Source organism: Mobula hypostoma, chromosome 5, assembly GCF_963921235.1.
Source record: "Mobula hypostoma chromosome 5, sMobHyp1.1, whole genome shotgun sequence".
NCBI lineage: Eukaryota > Metazoa > Chordata > Chondrichthyes > Myliobatiformes > Myliobatidae > Mobula > Mobula hypostoma.
The window spans coordinates 46917861-46935325 of record NC_086101.1 but is presented as its reverse complement, the minus strand read 5'-3'; the positions used below and the strand labels follow the sequence as shown (position 1 = coordinate 46935325).

Genomic DNA, 17465 nt, shown 5'->3' with positions numbered 1-17465 from the left:
TGCACTTTCAAGCAACACACATAAAAGTTGCTGATGAACGCAGCAGGCCAGGCAGCATCTCTAGGAAGAGGTAGCGTCGACTGTACCTCTTCCTGGAGATGCTGCCTGGCCTGCTGCGTTCACCAGCAACTTTTATGTGTGTTGCTTGAAATTTCAGCATCTGCAGATTTCCTCGTGTAGTGCACTTTCAATGGTGTTTAAGAAGATTTGGCTTGTCCATGAAGATACTTTGGAATTTCTGAAGATGTACGAGGGGAAGTATCTCTGGGGTTGCATCTCAGCCTGGTTTGACAACTCCCCTGTTCTTGACTGACTGAACCTGCAGGAAATGGTAAACACAGCCCAGACCATTTAATCACTTCCTTCTATCCTATCCATCTTCATAGTGTGTTGCTTCAGGAAAGCTAATGTTTTCAAGGATGCCTGCCATTCTGGCCATTCCCTTTTCTCTCTCTTACCTTTTAAGAGGGTACAGGTTTAAGAGCAGCTTTGCCCCACTACTATCAGATTCTTCAACCAGTCGCCTCTTTTACACCTCCTTCCTGGTTTTGTTACTACAGGTCCACAATCCCTTATCTGAAATCCTTGGAGCCAGTTGCATTTAAGAATTCAGAATTTTTCGGACTTCAGACCCCCCCCCCATGCCAAAAAACGCGTATGCTCAAGTCCGTTATTTAACCTGTCTCAGTGTGGTGGACTTTAGGACCTGGCGGCACACCAAACCTATGCACATCCTCCCGTATACTTTAAATCATCTCTAGATTACTTATATTACCTAATACAATGTAAATGCTATGTAAATAATTGTTATACTGTATTGTTTAGCAAATAATGACAAGAAGAAATTTTATTTCCAACAAAAACATTCAATAAAACCTAAAAATATACAACTTCAAACAAACCGAATCAAACACATGGTAAATGACTTATTGGAATAAATGTAGAACGTCACTGTCACTACAAAACTTCAGTAACTCGTCTTTCTGTTTATTTAAATCATATACAGTGGTAGTTCCAACACTCTTTTCTTCAGTAAGACGCCGCACCAACACACCACAATCAAGCTTCTGCAATAACTCCACTTTCTGCATTATAGATAATGATAGATGCTTCCTTCTCTTTTTCTCATTGTTACCCATAGGGGTATCTGCAGCTCTTTTTGACATTTTCACAGTGAAATTAAACACAAAGTCAACAGTGAACGCAAAATATCAGTGAACAGCAAATGCACGTGTAACCAGTACGAGCACTGAGCCACAACTGAAGTCTGGCAGCCTCTGCTAGTGTTGCCACATCACACCTGAGTGACGTCAGCTGTCAGTGAAAAAAACTTCAGTTTTCAGAACTTCTTGGATTTCAGAATTTCGAATAAAGGAATGTGCACCTGTACATTCTTGTACTCTTAACACTGGCCCTCTCAATTGTTCTGCTGTTGTCACTTCAGTATATTTTTGCACTTTTTCAAGTTGCACTACAGTCTTTGCACTATTCTGCTGTTATGTGCTCATTGTGTTTGTTATTACTCTGCATACCATTTATTCTGTGAGCTCCATGCAAATATTTTCTGAGTTTCCTGATGCAAATGACATTAAACTAATCTAATCTAATCTAACCATATTCAATAGTCGTCAATATTATCTCAACTTATTTAGTTTACAAACTGTATTGTTGTTATTAAACAGCAACTTCTGAAAACATGGCATTTTTAATCTCTAAGCTGACACTAGGCTACATTTTAGCCTCATTTGCCTGACATCTACTACTGGATTAGTAGAAATTTTCAGTTAAATATCAGAAAGCCTAGGTCTTCTGCGATTGCCACAAACTCCATTCCCTAGCTACCAGCTCCAGTCATCACTCTTGCAAACAGAACAAAATGATTCACATCCTTTTTCTGTCATGTTTTACTCTGAAATGAGCTTTGCAGCACACAGTCATGCTGTTGCTAGGACCAAGTATTTCCACCTCAGTAACATTGCCCAACTCTGCCCCTGCTTATCTGATTCTGAAGCCCTCATCCAAGTATTCCTCCTTTCTACAGTTTACAGCACTAATACATTCCTAGATATTTGTCCTTTATAAATTGAATTTATTCCAGTGCTCTGCTGTCCCTGCTGAAATTGCACCAGTAGACCATATCGACTGGTCTCTAATGCTTCTGTTAACCTTGATTATTTTTTGTTGTTAAATAATTTTAATCAGGTGTACTTACTGGCCTTTATGATGTGCACTGAGAATTTAGTTTAAAGATTAGCTTCATTTGTCACATGTACATCGAAACGTACAGTGAAATGTATCGTTTGCATCAAATCAACAAGGATTGTGCTGAACAGCTCACAAATGTCGCCATGCTTCCAGTGCCAACATAACATGACCTCAGCTCACTAATCTTGACCGCATGTCTTTGGAAAGTGGGAGGAAACCAGATCACCCAGAGGAAACCCATACAGTCACAGGGAAAACATAAAAACTCTCTACAGACAGTGCGAGAATCAGAATCAGGTTGAATTTTACTGACATATTTCATGAAATTTGTTAACTTAGTGGCAGCAGTATAATGCAGTACATGATAAATACAGATCAATTACTGTAAGTAAATTTATGTATATTAATAGTTAAATTAAAAATAGTGCAGAAACAGAAAAAAATGAGGTACGTTCGAAGTCATTACACTCGTGTCGATTTTTGTTGACACTCCTACAACCTCCTTCCTGATGGTAACAATGAAGGGAGGGCATATCCTGGGTGATGATTGCCCTTAATAATGGTTGCCGCCTTTCTGAGGCACCACTCCTTGAAGGTGGCTTGGATACTACAGAGTCAAGTACCCATGATGGAGCTGAATAATTTTACAACTTTCTGTAGCTTTTCTCGATCCTGTTCAGTAGCCCCACCCCCATACTAAACAGTGATGCAGCCTGTCAGACTGCTCTCCACAGTACATCTGTGTAAGTTTTCAAGTTTTTTAGGTGATAAACCAAATCTCCTCAAACTCCTAATGAAAAATAGCTGCTGTCTTGCCTCCTTTAAAGCTGCATTGGCCTGTTGGGACCAGGTTAGATCCTCAAAGGTATTGACATCCAGGAACTTAAAATTGCTCACTCTCTCCACTTCTGATCCCTCTATAAGGAGTAGTTTGTTCCCTTGACTTACCCTTTCTGAAGTCCACAATCATCTCTATGGTCTTACTGACATTGAGCGCCAAGTTGTTGCTGTGACTCCACTCAACCAGCTGGTGTATCATACTCCTGTACGCTTCCTCATCGCCATCTGAAATTCTGCCAGTGTCAACCGTCTGCGAAGAGTTGTTATTACCGGTCCCTACAGATTATGGCTTTTTAGTTAGGAAGTCAAGGATCCAGTTGCAGAGGGAGATTCAGAGGCCCAGGTTCTGTAGCTTTTTGATCAGGACTGCATGAATGATGCTGAGCTATAGTCAATGACATAAGTGTTTGTATTGCCCAGGTGATGTAAGACCGCATGAAGATACATTAAGATTGCATGTGCCTTGACATATTGTGCAAATAGGCAAATTGCAGTGGGTCCAGGCCCTTGCCGAAGCAGGAGTTGAGTGTAGCTATGACCCACCTTTCAAGGCATTTCATCACCATGATCTTACAGTTGGCATTGTAAAGTTATATCTTTTGTGAATTAATATGTGGCTTTATTGTCACCATGTTTATTGATTCATTAACTTATTTTAAGAGGAAGAAATGAAAGGAATTAAAAGTAACAGAAGGTTATAAAATGCCAGTACCCAAATGAAAATTTAGTTCTGTAATGGAAGAAGCTGTAAAGAGATATTTTGATGTCCTGCTGTTGCATAATGAAGTGTTCAAAACATGAAGTAATGATAAGTATAAAGTATTAACACATTTTGTTGAGTACTGTCTTTTGAATTAAGCAGAGTTTAGCAGGTTGATTATAGCACTGAGTAGGAACAATGGTTATCTTCAGTTCCAGGATAAATTAGAAATAGTTGTGAAGTGCCAGTATTGAAATAAAATATGTTTCTGTGGGAACCTGTTTTATTTAATGTACTAAACTCACTGAGTCTTCAGAATAGGAGGTTAATATTGCAAGTGTCGTCTTTATCAGAGCTGATTATTGCAGTGGCATTTTAATGTATAGCTGCTTACATTGACTTACTCCTAACTCAACTGGAAAATTAAATATTCAAGAAATGAGAACTTTGGGGGCGGTTAAATTTAATGTGTTTCTACTGCTGAGCATTGAATGGCTTTGGAATGGACTAAAATAATTCACTGAATAATAATAAGAAAATAAATAGATTCCTATAGAGAAATGGGTTTCTTAGTGCTTCAGATATAATGGCTGATCATTCTTTCATTTCTAATTAATTTTGTGATGTTTTTTGCAATGCGTACATGTCGTTAGTTGTATAGCATAAAATTCCTCTACTTTGGTAATACTTTGAAGTGGGTCTTATCTCTACAACAGATATGTGATTTCTATAATGGTGTTATTTTGGTGTCTAATTTGAATCTGATGTGGAATCTTCCTCATGTTCCACCACATCCACATCAGCCACACCTCTCCATAACCCCTCAGCACCCTTCACCTCCTTCCGCCCCCCCCCCATGCACTGCCACTTTATATATGTACAATCAGTCTGTGTGTATATAAATTAATCTTACGTTTGTTTGGACAAATTCATTATTTGTACATTGTGTTTTACAGGATTAGTTTTATATTTAGATTTATTGTGTTGTTCATGCTTATTGTATGATTTTTTTAAATATTGGATCCAGATTAAGAATCATTTCTGTCTCCTTTATCCCGTTGTACTGGAGAATGACTTTAAACAATGTTGAATCCTAGAATCCTTGAATGTACATGAGGAATAACGTTGTCCTTGAATATTGAAATACAGGTTGGCGTACACATTGCAGATGTGAGCCACTTCATTCGCCCAGGAAATGCACTGGACCAAGAGTCAGCAAATCGGGGAACGACAGTTTACCTTTGCGAGAAGGTATAGATGCTACAGTTCTGATCGTAATTTTAATCAAAATAACTTTGACATGCACTGCTTTTAATTGAACTTAGCCTGTGCGTAGCCCTAATTGTTATAAGAACATCAGGTACAGCACTGCAGGTCTAATTGAACCATTTACACAGATAGAAAAGATATACAAGTTGACCCTTTGAAGGTCCAGTGGATTACTTTGTTATATTTCTAAGATTTCAGTGGATGCAATAATACATAATGGAATTATTGTTAATAATTCTGATAATTCTGTTTTTCAATAGAGGATTGACATGGTTCCAGAACTGCTCAGCTCAAATCTTTGCTCTTTAAGATCCAACGTGGAGAGGTAACTTACTTTTTCTATGCACATCCTAAGTTCATACTATCATTTTTGCTAATTTTAAAATTAGATCATTGGGAAGTACTGATTGTAAAAGAAATACGCCTTGTCTTTTTTTTGCACCACTGCCGGATTATTTAGAGTGAGAAAATTAATCTTCACATTTGCAAAAATATAAGACATTTGCCAGGTATACAAAATTATGTGGGGTATAGGTAAGGTGAATGGTCACAGTCTTTTTCCCAGGTTCCTCATCATCATCATTAAGTGCCATGTTGTATAATATAGGCAGTCATGCTCTTATGACCATGATTGTTCTTGGCAGTTTTTTCTACAGAAGTGGGTTGCCATTGCCTTCTGCGCAGTGTTTTACAAGATGGGTGATCCCAACCATTATCAATACTCTTCAGAGACTAGCTGGCATCAGTGGTCACATAATGAGGACTTCTGATATGCTCCAGCTACTCATACAACCATCCACTACCTGCTTCAGTGGCTTCATATGACCCTGATTAGGGGGTTAAGCAGGTGTTACACATTGCCCAAAGGTGACCTGCAGGCGAGCAGAGAGAAGGTCTTTGGAAGGGATGTATCTCCACCTAGCCACCCATTTTCCCAGGATAGGTGAGTCTAAAGCTGGAGAGCAGAGTTTTAAAACAAGAAGGAAAAATATTTAAAGGGAACCAGAGGGATAAATTTTTCATACAGGGAATGGTGGGGTATGGAATGAGCTGCCAGAAAAAATGCTAGAGGTAGGTATATTTACAGGATTTAAAATGTATTTGGACTGATATTAGAATAGAAAAGTTTTAAAAGGATATGAGCCATCACAGGCAAAATGGGGCCGATGTGCAACTTGGTTGGAATAGAGTTAGGCCAAAGGGCTTATTTCCATTTTGACTTTAAACAAGCAGTAAAATGGGAATGAATTCACTACACCTCAACTAGAATATAAGGATTTGAAGATATATTTTTAAAGTTGTGACAATTTAACCTGTTTTCAGTTCAAATTTTCCTTTTCCAGGTTTGCATTTTCTTGTATTTGGGAAATGACACACAGTGCTGAAATCCTAAATACTAAGTTTACAAAAAGTGTTATTAATTCTAAGGTAAAGCAACTTTTATAACAGTATATTTAGTAATGCTTTTTTGTTGCTTGTGTATTATGATGGCTAACTGGTTAGGAAGAAAACTGGTAAGAGGTGAAAAGTAAAAGTACTGGAAGAACCAGAAAGCTTCATCGTCTATTATGCCTCAAGCTACTATGTTCTCCCCTTTTCTCTTCATCTATCACCCTCTCAAATCCTCTCCCGTTCTTACTATTTCTTCCCCAGTATCCCTCTATAGACTACATTATGATCTCCATTTCCCAATATCCCTCTATGGACTACATTTCATTAGCCTTTCAGGTGTCCCTCTGCCCTCTCACAATATAGTCCTGTCGACTTGAGTCAGTGCCACGAATCTGTCACCACGAGTCCTGTTTATCGGTACTGTATGCAGCAGGCAAAACATGTTGACTTCATTCCGACACTTCATTAAGAACATGGGCTCTGCAGACAGCAGGGGGACTGAGGGAAACACATCCAAGTAAACAGCAATGTGATGAGAGAGCCTGTGAGGCAGCTTTTGGAAATAAAAACATAGAAACATAGAAAATAGGTGCAGGAGTAGGCCATTCGGCCCTTCGAGCCTGCACCGCCATTTATTATGATCATGGCTGATCATCCAACTCAGAACCCTGCCCCAGCCTTCCCTCCATACCCCCTGATCCCCGTAGCCACAAGGGCCATATCTAACTCCCTCTTAAATATAGCCAATGAACTGGCCTCAACCGTTTCCTGTGGCAGAGTATTCCACAGATTCACCACTCTCTGTGTGAAGAAGTTTTTCCTAATCTCGGTCCTAAAAGGCTTCCCCTTTATCCTCAAACTGTGACCCCTTGTTCTGGACTTCCCCAACATCGGGAACAATCTTCCTGCATCTAGCCTGTCCAATCCCTTTAGGATTTTATACGTTTCAATCAGATACCCCCTCAATCTTCTAAATTCCAACGAGTACAAGCCCAGTTCATCCAGTCTTTCTTCATATGAAAGTCCTGCCATCCCAGGAATCAATCTGGTGAACCTTCTTTGTACTCCCTCTATGGCAAGGATGTCTTTCCTCAGATTAGGGGACCAAAACTGCACACAATACTCCAGGTGTGGTCTCACCAAGGCCTTGTACAACTGCAGTAGTACCTCCCTGCTCCTGTACTCGAATCCTCTCGCTATAAATGCCAGCATACCATTCGCCTTTTTCACCGCCTGCTGTACCTGCATGCCCACTTTCAATGACTGGTGTATAATGACACCCAGGTCTCGTTGCACCTCCCCTTTTCCTAATCGGCCACCATTCAGATAATAATCTGTTTTCCTATTTTTGCCACCAAAGTGGATAACTTCACATTTATCCACATTAAATTGCATCTGCCATGAATTTGCCCACTCACCCAACCTATCCAAGTCACTCTGCATCCTCTTAGCATCCTCCTCACAGCTAACACTGCCACCCAGCTTCGTGTCATCCGCAAACTTGGAGATGCTGCGTTTTATTCCCTCATCCAAGTCATTAATATATATTGTAAACAACTGGGGTCCCAGCACTGAGCCTTGCAGTACCCCACTAGTCACCGCCTGCCATTCTGAAAATGTCCCATTTATTCCCACTCTTTGCTTCCTGTCTGCTAACCAATTCTCCATGCACATTAATACCTTACCCCCCAATACCGTGTGCTTTAAGTTTGCACACTAATCTCCTGTGTGGGACCTTGTCAAAAGCCTTTTGAAAATCCAAATATACCACGTCCACTGGTTCTCCCCTATCCACTCTACTGGTTACATCCTCAAAAAATTCTATGAGATTCGTCAGACATGATTTTCCTTTCACAAATCCATGCTGACTTTGTCCGATGATTTCACCACTTTCCAAATGTGCTGTTATCACATCTTTGATAACTGACTCCAGCAGTTTCCCCACCACCGACGTTAGGCTAACCGGTCTATAATTCCCCGGTTTCTCTCTCCCTCCTTTTTTAAAAAGTTGGGTTACATTAGCCACCCTCCAATCCTCAGGAACTAGTCCAGAATCTAACGAGTTTTGAAAAATTATCACTAATGCATCCACTATTTCTTGGGCTACTTCCTTAAGCACTCCAGGATGCAGACCATCTGGCCCTGGGGATTTATCTGCCTTCAATCCCTTCAATTTACCTAACACCACTTCCCTACTAACAAGTATTTCGCTCAGTTCCTCCATCTCACTGGACCCTCTGTCCCCTACTATTTCTGAAAGATTATTTATGTCCTCCTTAGTGAAGACAGAACCAAAATAATTATTCAATTGGTCTGCCATGTCCTTGCTCCCCATAATCAATTCACCTGTTTCTGTCTGTAGGGGACCTACATTTGTCTTTACCAGTCTTTTCCTTTTTACATATCTATAAAAGCTTTTACAGTTAGTTTTTATGTTCCCTGCCAGTTTTCTCTCATAATCTTTTTTCCCCTTCCTAATTAAGCCCTTTGTCCTCCTCTGCTGAACTCTGAATTTCTCCCAGTCCTCAGGTGAGCCACTTTCTCTGGCTAATTTGTATGCTTCTTCTTTGGAATTGATACTATCCCTAATTTCTCTTGTCAGCCACGGGTGCACTACCTTCCTTGATTTATTCTTTTGCCATACTGGGATGAACAATTGTTGTAGTTCATCCATGCAACCTTTAAATGCTTGCCATTGCATATCCACCGTCAATCCTTTAAGTGTCATTTGCCGGTCTATCTTAGCTAATTCACGTCTCATACCTTCAAAGTTACCCCTCTTTAAGTTCAGAACCTTTGTTTCTGAATTAACTATGTCACTCTCCATCTTAATGAAGAATTCCACCATATTATGGTCACTTTTACCCAAGGGGCCTCTCACGACAAGATTGCTAATTAACCCTTCCTCATTGCTCAAAACCCAGTCCAGAATAGCCTGCTCTCTAGTTGGTTCCTCGACATGTTGGTTCAAAAAACCATCCCGCATACATTCCAAGAAATCCTCTTCCTCAGCACCTTTACCAATTTGGTTCACCCAATCTACATGTAGATTGAAGTCACCCATTATAACTGCTGTTCCTTTATTGCACACATTTCTAATTTCCTGTTTAATACCATCTCCGACCTCACTACTACTGTTAGGTGGCCTGTACACAACTCCCACCAGCGTCTTCTGCCCCTTAGTGTTACGCAGCTCTACCCATATCGATTCCACATCTTCCCGGCTTATGTCCTTCCTTTCTATTGCGTTAATCTCTTCTTTAACCAGCAACGCCACCCCACCTCCCCTTCCTTCATGTCTGTCCCTCCTGAATATTGAATATCCCTGAACGTTGAGCTCCCATCCTTGGTCACCCTGGAGCCATGTCTCTGTGATCCCAACTATATCATAATCATTAATAACAATCTGCACTTTCAATTCATCCACCTTATTACGAATGCTCCTTGCATTGACACACAAAGCCTTCAGGCGCTCTTTTACAACTCTCTTAGCCCTTATACAATTATGTTGAAAAGTAGCCCTTTTTAATGCTTGCCCTGGATTTGTCGGCCTGCCACTTTTACTCTTCTCCTTAGTACTTTTTGCTTCTACCCTCACTTTACACCCCTCTGTCTCTCTGCACTGGTTCCCATCCCCCTGTTGTGAACTAACCTCCTCACGCCTAGCCTCTTTAATTTGATTCCCACCCCCCAACCATTCTCGTTTAAAGTCACCTCAGTAGCCCTTGCTAATCTCCCTGCCAGGATATTGGTCCCCCTAGGATTCAAGTGTAACCCGTCCTTTTTGTACAGGTCACGCCTGCGCCAAAAGAGGTCCCAATGATCCAAAAACTTGAATCCCTACCCCTGCTCCAATCCCTCAGCCACGCATTTATCCTCCACCTCATCGCATTCCTACTGTCACTGTCGCGTGGCACAGGCAGTAATCCCGAGATTACTACCTTTGCGGTCCTTTTTCTCAACTCCCTATATTCTCCTTTCAGGACCTCATCCCTTTTCCAACTATGTCATTGGTACCTATATGTACCACGACCTCTGGCTCCTCACCCTCCCACTTCAGGATATCTTGGACACGATCAGAAATATCCCGGACCCTGGCACCAGGGAGGCAAACTACCATCCGGGTCTCTGGACTGCGTCCACAGAATCGCCTATCTGACCCCCTTACTATCGAGTCCCCTATCACAACTGCCCTCCTCTTCCTTGCCCTACCCTTCTGAGCTACAGGGCCAGACTCTGTGCTGGAGGCACGGCCACTGTCGCTTCCCCCGGGTAAGCTGTCCCCCCCCAACGGTACTCAAACAGGAGTACCTATTGTTAAGGGGCACAGCCACCGGGGTACTCCCTATTACCTGACTCTTCCCCTTCCCCCTCCTAACCGTGACCCACTTGTCTGCCTCCTGTGGCCCCGGCGTGACCACCTGCTTGCAACTCCTCTCTATCAACTCCTCGCTCTCCCTGACCAGACGAAGGTCATCGAGCTGCAGCTCCAGTTCCGTAACGCGGTCCCTTAGGAGCTGCATCTCGATGCACTTGGCGCAGATGTAGACGTCCGGGAGGCTTGGAGACTCCAGGGCCTCCCACATCCGACACCGAGAACAGCAAACTGCCCTCACACTCATACTGCCCCACTCCTCAAATAGCAACAGAAAATGAATGCCAAACCTTCCTCGCCTCGCCTGTTTCCGCCTAAGCCCGTTGAGCCGAAGCCCTTAAGCCTTCACTCTGCTCCCGGCTCACTCCGCCGCCCGCAAACTACGCTGCCTGCTCTATGAGGCTCTGTTCCTTTTAAATCTGCCGCGTTGCACTGCCCGACGTCACACGCCTGCGCAGTCCCGCCTCTCAGAACGCCGTTGGAGGAAAAAAAATAACGAAAATGGGATGGAAAGATTCAAAGGCAACGTTTGTAGGGAGGGGAGATGGAGTCCAATGAGTCTTTGTGATCGGCTAGCAGTCCATGGCATTATGGTGGCCTGCATGTGGATTTGTGTATCTTTTTACTTAGAAAATATATTTTTTCAACGTTACACAAGACTAAATCGTTGTAAATGCTAGTGCATTAATTTGTCATTGCATTAATCACCCATTTGAGTAACATTTCATTGATAGCCTTTAGATTAATATTAGAGTTTTGTTTTGGATCCTAAAAATGCATTCTAGAAGTTTTGGGAATCAATTGTATGCACATTTGCTGCTTGTATTAGTTTAATATTGAATGTGATATTTATGTTACAGGCATCACTGACATATGCTGAAGCACAGATGAGAATTGATGATGAAAACATGAGTGATGAGGTCACGAAAGGACTTCGCCGCTTAAATAAACTGGCAAAGATTCTAAAAAAGAAGAGGATTGACAATGGGTAAGACTTCAAGTTACTTCTAAGCACTTACAGCTGATCTTGTATCTATTATTTGAGGTTGCTTCCATTAGGTATTCATTATTGCTTCGAATCGGAATCAGAATCAGCTTTTAGTTATCACTGACCTATGTTGTGAAATTTGTTGTTTTGTGACAGCAGTAAAGTGTAAGACATAAAAAAGTTATGTGCTCAAGTTCCATTCCATCATAAAACCAATGAGTTACCTTAGTGTTGCATGCTAAGGGAGTGTGCTTCTGTTAGAAATGCTGGCTTTTCAATGCGATATTAAATCGGACCATGTCTCGTGCTTTAAAAATTTACAAGACAAAATGAAGAAAAGCAGCAAAGATGGTCCAGTATCTAGTCAGAATTTGTACTACAACTAGCAGATTATTTAGCTTTTTAATGAATTTATCTGCAAGGTCTATTTGGCTTATAATGAGTTCCTGAATAGCAGTCATTTCTAATGCCTTCCATGTCTTTTGTGCACACACAAGGATAAGCTTTCTTCCTACTAAGGTTTGTTATACTAAAGATAAATGAGTGCACTTCCTTTCCCTCTGTCCAGCCAAGTATCCAAACTTGGCTCCTGAATTATAACTAGAAATTTATATGGCTGTTTGAGGTGTAATAATCTAAGTAGTAATTAAAATAATGAATTCATTCACGACTTATTACAGTATTTTCTTTTCCATTTTGAGTTATAAGAATCTAAATGTCCTTTTAATAAAATCTGCTTTTTGTTTTCAGTGCTCTCACATTATCTTCTCCAGAAGTCCGATTTCACATGGACAGTGAGACTCATGATCCTATCGATCTGCAAACCAAAGAATTAAAGTATGTACGTCTGACTTTTAATTTAGGTTGGCTTAGAATCAGTGTGGCTGCCATCTTGCAGAACTTTTCTTTTCCCCAGTTGCAGTTAAGGTCAATGCTAACCAACTTCATTCTAAATTTAGTTTTTAAACAATCGATATTGTGAAATAGCATAACGGATCAATTTATTTAATGTATGTAGCTCTTGAATATTGATATGTAATCCTAATTAAGTTGTATCTACGAGATTGTTTTCAGACTGTATTGTGAAGTTATTTTAGCGTTTTGTGCTTCTGGCAACAAAAATTTGTTTTATAGAATTCTTATAAGTTGCAGAGAACATTCATTACTTGGAATCTTTTTACCCATCATCCCACTTTTACAGTCCAAAGTGTGCTCAGTTATTGTGTATGTTCCTGGCTGAACTCAACACATTATTTTAGAGTACTTGAGCTACATGTTGAAATTCTATGAGAAAATAGGTAGAGTCAAGAAACAGCCAGTAGTTTCTTAGAATGTCATTACAGTTCAGTACCTGATTGCCTACTTTGCTTCCATTTCATTAGTGAAGTGAAAGTATGGTAAGTCCTTTAGCAGCATCATTGAAAACAAAAAAAAAATCGTGAAGGATTAAGGTAGTTTGTTCCTTGTTATGTATTCTATGTGGTAAGTTCTAGAAATCTAAACTTGCATATTTATTTGCTTCAAAAACAGAGAAACCAATTCAATGGTAGAGGAGTTCATGCTGCAGGCCAACATCTCAGTTGCACAGAAAATTTATGAAGAATTCCCAGAATGTGCACTCCTCAGAAAGCATCCAGCACCACCTCCATCTAATTATGACATCCTTGTTAAAGCAGCAAGTTCCAAAGTGAGTCGTGGACACCATAAACTGTTGTTTTAAATGTTTCTAAATAAGGCTCAAATAAGGTGTAGTTCTGAGATCTTTCCTGATTGGAATAAATATGATCAAGTGCATAGAGTAATCATGACCAGAGTGGAGAGCAGAAATCCTCTTCTCATTTTCTGACTCTTTTCCCTTCCTTAACTAGCCTTGCTAAATGTGAAAAATGTTCATCCATTCCTGACAGTGAAACTCCACATTTTTGATATCTTGTAAGATTTTTACAGCATAGCCACAAGAGATTCTGCATATGTTAGAAACACACAAAATGCTGGATGATCATAGCACATCAGGCAGCATCAATGGAGTGGAACCTGCAGTCGATGTTTCGGGCCAGCACCCTTCATCGGGAAGAAGGTCAGGGAAGGGGAAGACATTCAAGCTGGCAGGTGATAGGTGGGGGAGAAGGAGGGTGGGTTCGGGAGGACAATTGGAATTTGAAGCTGGGAGGTGATAGGTGGAAGAGGTGAAGATCTAAGGAAGAAGGAATCTTAATAGGGCAGGACTTCGGACCACGGAACAAAGGGGAGGAGGAGGAAAACTAGAGGGAGAGAATGGGCAGGTGAGGAGAAGAGAAGGGGTGAGAGGGGAATGGGAATGGAAAAACAGAGAAGGGGAGAAGGGAGAAATTGTCAGAAGTTAGAGAAATTGATGTTCATGCCATTAAGTTTGAGGCCACCCAGATGGAATATGAAGTGTTGCTCCTCCAACCTGAGTTTAGCCTCATTGTGGCAGTACAGGGAGCCGTCAACAGGCATGTCAGAATAGGAATGGGAAGTTGAAATGAGTAGCAATCCGGGAATCCTGCCTTTTGTGGTTGACAAAGTCAGTCTCCCAATCTGACTCAGGTTTCACTGGATACAATGGATGACCCAACAAACTCGGAGGTGAAGTGCCACCTCACCTGGAAGAGCTGTTTGGGACCCTGAACAGTGGTGAGTGAGGAGAAAAAGGGGCAGCTGAAGCATTTGTCACACTTGCAAGGGTAAGTGCCAGATTGGTGATCACTGACGAGGGACGAGTTAACAAGAGAATCATGTAGAGAGAGATCCTTACAGAAGGTGGGGGGCGGACAGTTGTGGAAGGGAAGATGTGCTTTAGTAGTAGGATCTTGTTGGAGGTAGCATATGTTACAGACAGTACAGAAAATAATTTTGTATCTTCCCCTTTCTAACAATAAGTGGCCAAAATTGTGCACAGTATTCCATTTTTGCTTATCTGCTCTCTCTTCCTTATCTCTTAAAGCCAATCAGTCATCTATTTTATTATTGGCCTTCAGACATAAGGCCCTCAGTCCATTTATTTATTATAGAGCATAGAACATAGAATAGTACAGCACAGTACAGGCCCTTCAGCCCACAATGTTGTGCCGACCCTCAAACCCTGCCTCCCATATAAACCCCCATCTTAAATTCCTCCATATACCTGTCTAGTAGTCTCTTAAACTTCACTAGTGTATCTGCCTCCACCACTGACTCAGGCAGTGCATTCCATGCACCAACCACTCTCTGAGTAAAAAACCTTCCTCTAATATTTCCCTTGAACTTCCCACCCCTTACCTTAAAGCCATGTCCTCTTGTATTGAGCAGTGGTGCCCTGGGGAAGAGGCGCTGGCTATTCACTCTATCTATTCCTCCTATTATCTTGTACACCTCTATCATGTCTCCTCTCATCCTCCTTCTCTCCAAAGAGTAAAGCCTTAGCTCCCTTAATCTCTGATCATAATGCATACTCTCTAAACGAGGCAGCATCCTGGTAAATCTCCTCTGTACCCTTTCCAATGCTTTCACATCCTTCCTATAGTGAGGCGACCAGAACTGGACGCAGTACTCCAAGTGTGGCCTAACCAGAGTTTTATAGAGTTGCATCATTACATCGCGACTCTTAAATTCTATCCCTCAACTTATGAAAGCTAACACCCCATAAGCTTTCTTAACTACCCTATCCACCTGTGAGGCAACTTTCAGGGATCTGGGGACATGTACCCCCAGATCCCTCTGCTCCTCCATACTACCAAGTATCCTGCCATTTACTTTGTACTCTGCCTTGGAGTTTGTCCTTCCAAAATGTACTACCTCACACTTCTCCGGGTTGAACTCCATCTGCCACTTCTCAGCCGACTTCTGCATCCTATCAATGTCTCTCTGCAATCTTTGACAATCCTCTACACTACCTACAACACCACCAACCTTTGTGTCATCTGGAAACTTGCCAACCCACCCTTCTACCCCCACATCCAGGTCGTTAATAAAAATCATGAAAAGTAGAGGTCCCAGAACAGATCCTTGTGGGACACCACTAGTCACAATCCTCCAATCTGAATGTACTCCCTCCACCACGACCCTCTGCCTTCCGCAGGCAAGCCAATTCTGAATCCACCTGGCCAAATTTCTCTGGATCCCATGCCTTCTGACTTTCTGAATAAGCCTACCATGTGGAACCTTGTCAAATGCCTTACTAAAGTCCATATAGGTCACATCCACTGTACTACCCTCATCTATATGCCTGGTCACCTCCTCAAAGAACTCTATCAGGCTTGCCAGACAAAATCTGCCCTTCACAAAGCCATGCTGACTGTCCCTGATCTGACCATGATTCTCTAAATGCCTATAGATCATATCTCTAAGAATCTTTTCCAACAGCTTTCCCACCACAGACGTAAGGCTTACTGGTCTATAATTACCCGGACTATCCCTACTACCTTTTTTGAACAAGGGGACAACATTCGTCTCCCTCCAATCCTCCGGTACCATTCCCGTGGACAATGAGGACATAAAGATCCTAGCCAGAGGCTCAGCAATCTCTTCCCTCGCCTCGTGGAGCAGCCTGGGGAATATTCCATCAGGCCCTGGGGACTTACCCGTCCTAATGTATTTTAACAACTCCAGCATCTCCTCTCCCTTAATATCAACATGCTCCAGAACATCAACCTCACTCATATTGTCCTCACCATCATCAAGTTCCCTCTTATTGGTGAATACCGAAGAGAAGTATTCATTGAGGACCTCGCTCACTTCCACAGCCTCCAGGCACATCTTCCCACCTTTATCTCTAATGGGTCCTACCTTCACTCCTGACATCCTTTTTTTCTTCACATAATTGAAGAATACCTTGGGGTTTTCCTTTACCCTACTCACCAAGGCCTTCTCATGCCCCCTTCTTGCTCTTCTCAGCCCCTTCTTAAGCTCCTTTCTTGCTTCCCTATATTCCTTAATAGACCCATCTGACCCCTGCTTCCTAAACCTCATGTATGCTGCCTTCTTCCACCTGACTAGATTTTCCACTTCACTTGTCACCCATGGTTCCTTCACCCTACCATTCTTTATCTTCCTCACCGGGAAGATGGAGTATCAAATCCAAGACCTCCTTGAAAAATCTAGATAAGTTGTGTCAACACTTATATCTGTCACCTCTTCAAAGACTTAATTGTTAGGAAAGCAAGGACTTATGCTTTTAAAATCCATTTCACTCATCAGCTCCCAATTCCTGTTCTCGCTTTCCTTCATCAGAGCCCTGGTTACCACACCCTTTAAACCTGTCCCCAATTCTGTGGGGCGATTCCCCTTGAGTTTACTGAAATGATGTTTTATAACATCTATTTCAAAAAAAAAGGTAAGTGGAAGTGTGTTGGTATTTGTAAAGTAATCTCAATCTTCTGGTCCAATACAATTGCTGAATTAATGCAGTTTTAATGTAGGTAGAATCCCTGTGTTGACTGTTGTGTGTACTCACTGTATTGCTTCTTCCACATCCAACTATGCTGCAGTATGTAGAGCACCCCATAAAGTATTGTTTTTGCTGTGCATGTGGATTCTATTTAAATCTATGTGAACTGCTGCGATTTATCGTCATTTTTCTGCCTTGAGTACAGCTGTCCACCTCTCATTCTTTTGCCACTTTTCTAAATATGTGACGCCCTCCAATGTTTAATTCCCAGTCCAGTGTTTTCTGTAACCGTGTTTAATTAATCCTTGCT

At 41.6% G+C, this 17465-nt stretch overlaps 1 protein-coding gene across 2 annotated transcripts in view; it reads left to right on the top strand.

Annotated features, from left to right (window-relative positions):
- Window positions 1-17465, top strand: part of dis3 (DIS3 exosome endoribonuclease and 3'-5' exoribonuclease) — a 52670-nt gene that overhangs the window by 21507 nt on the left and 13698 nt on the right. For both annotated transcript variants that reach the window (XR_010018030.1, XM_063048440.1), the window contains exons 11-16: window positions 4895-4996; window positions 5275-5339; window positions 6358-6442; window positions 11642-11769; window positions 12520-12606; window positions 13300-13456. Coding sequence is in view for 1 of the 2 variants with exons in the window: in XM_063048440.1 (XP_062904510.1) it covers window positions 4895-4996; window positions 5275-5339; window positions 6358-6442; window positions 11642-11769; window positions 12520-12606; window positions 13300-13456 (624 nt within the window). In the remaining variant the exon portion in view is untranslated. The remainder of the gene's footprint in view (window positions 1-4894; window positions 4997-5274; window positions 5340-6357; window positions 6443-11641; window positions 11770-12519; window positions 12607-13299; window positions 13457-17465) is intronic.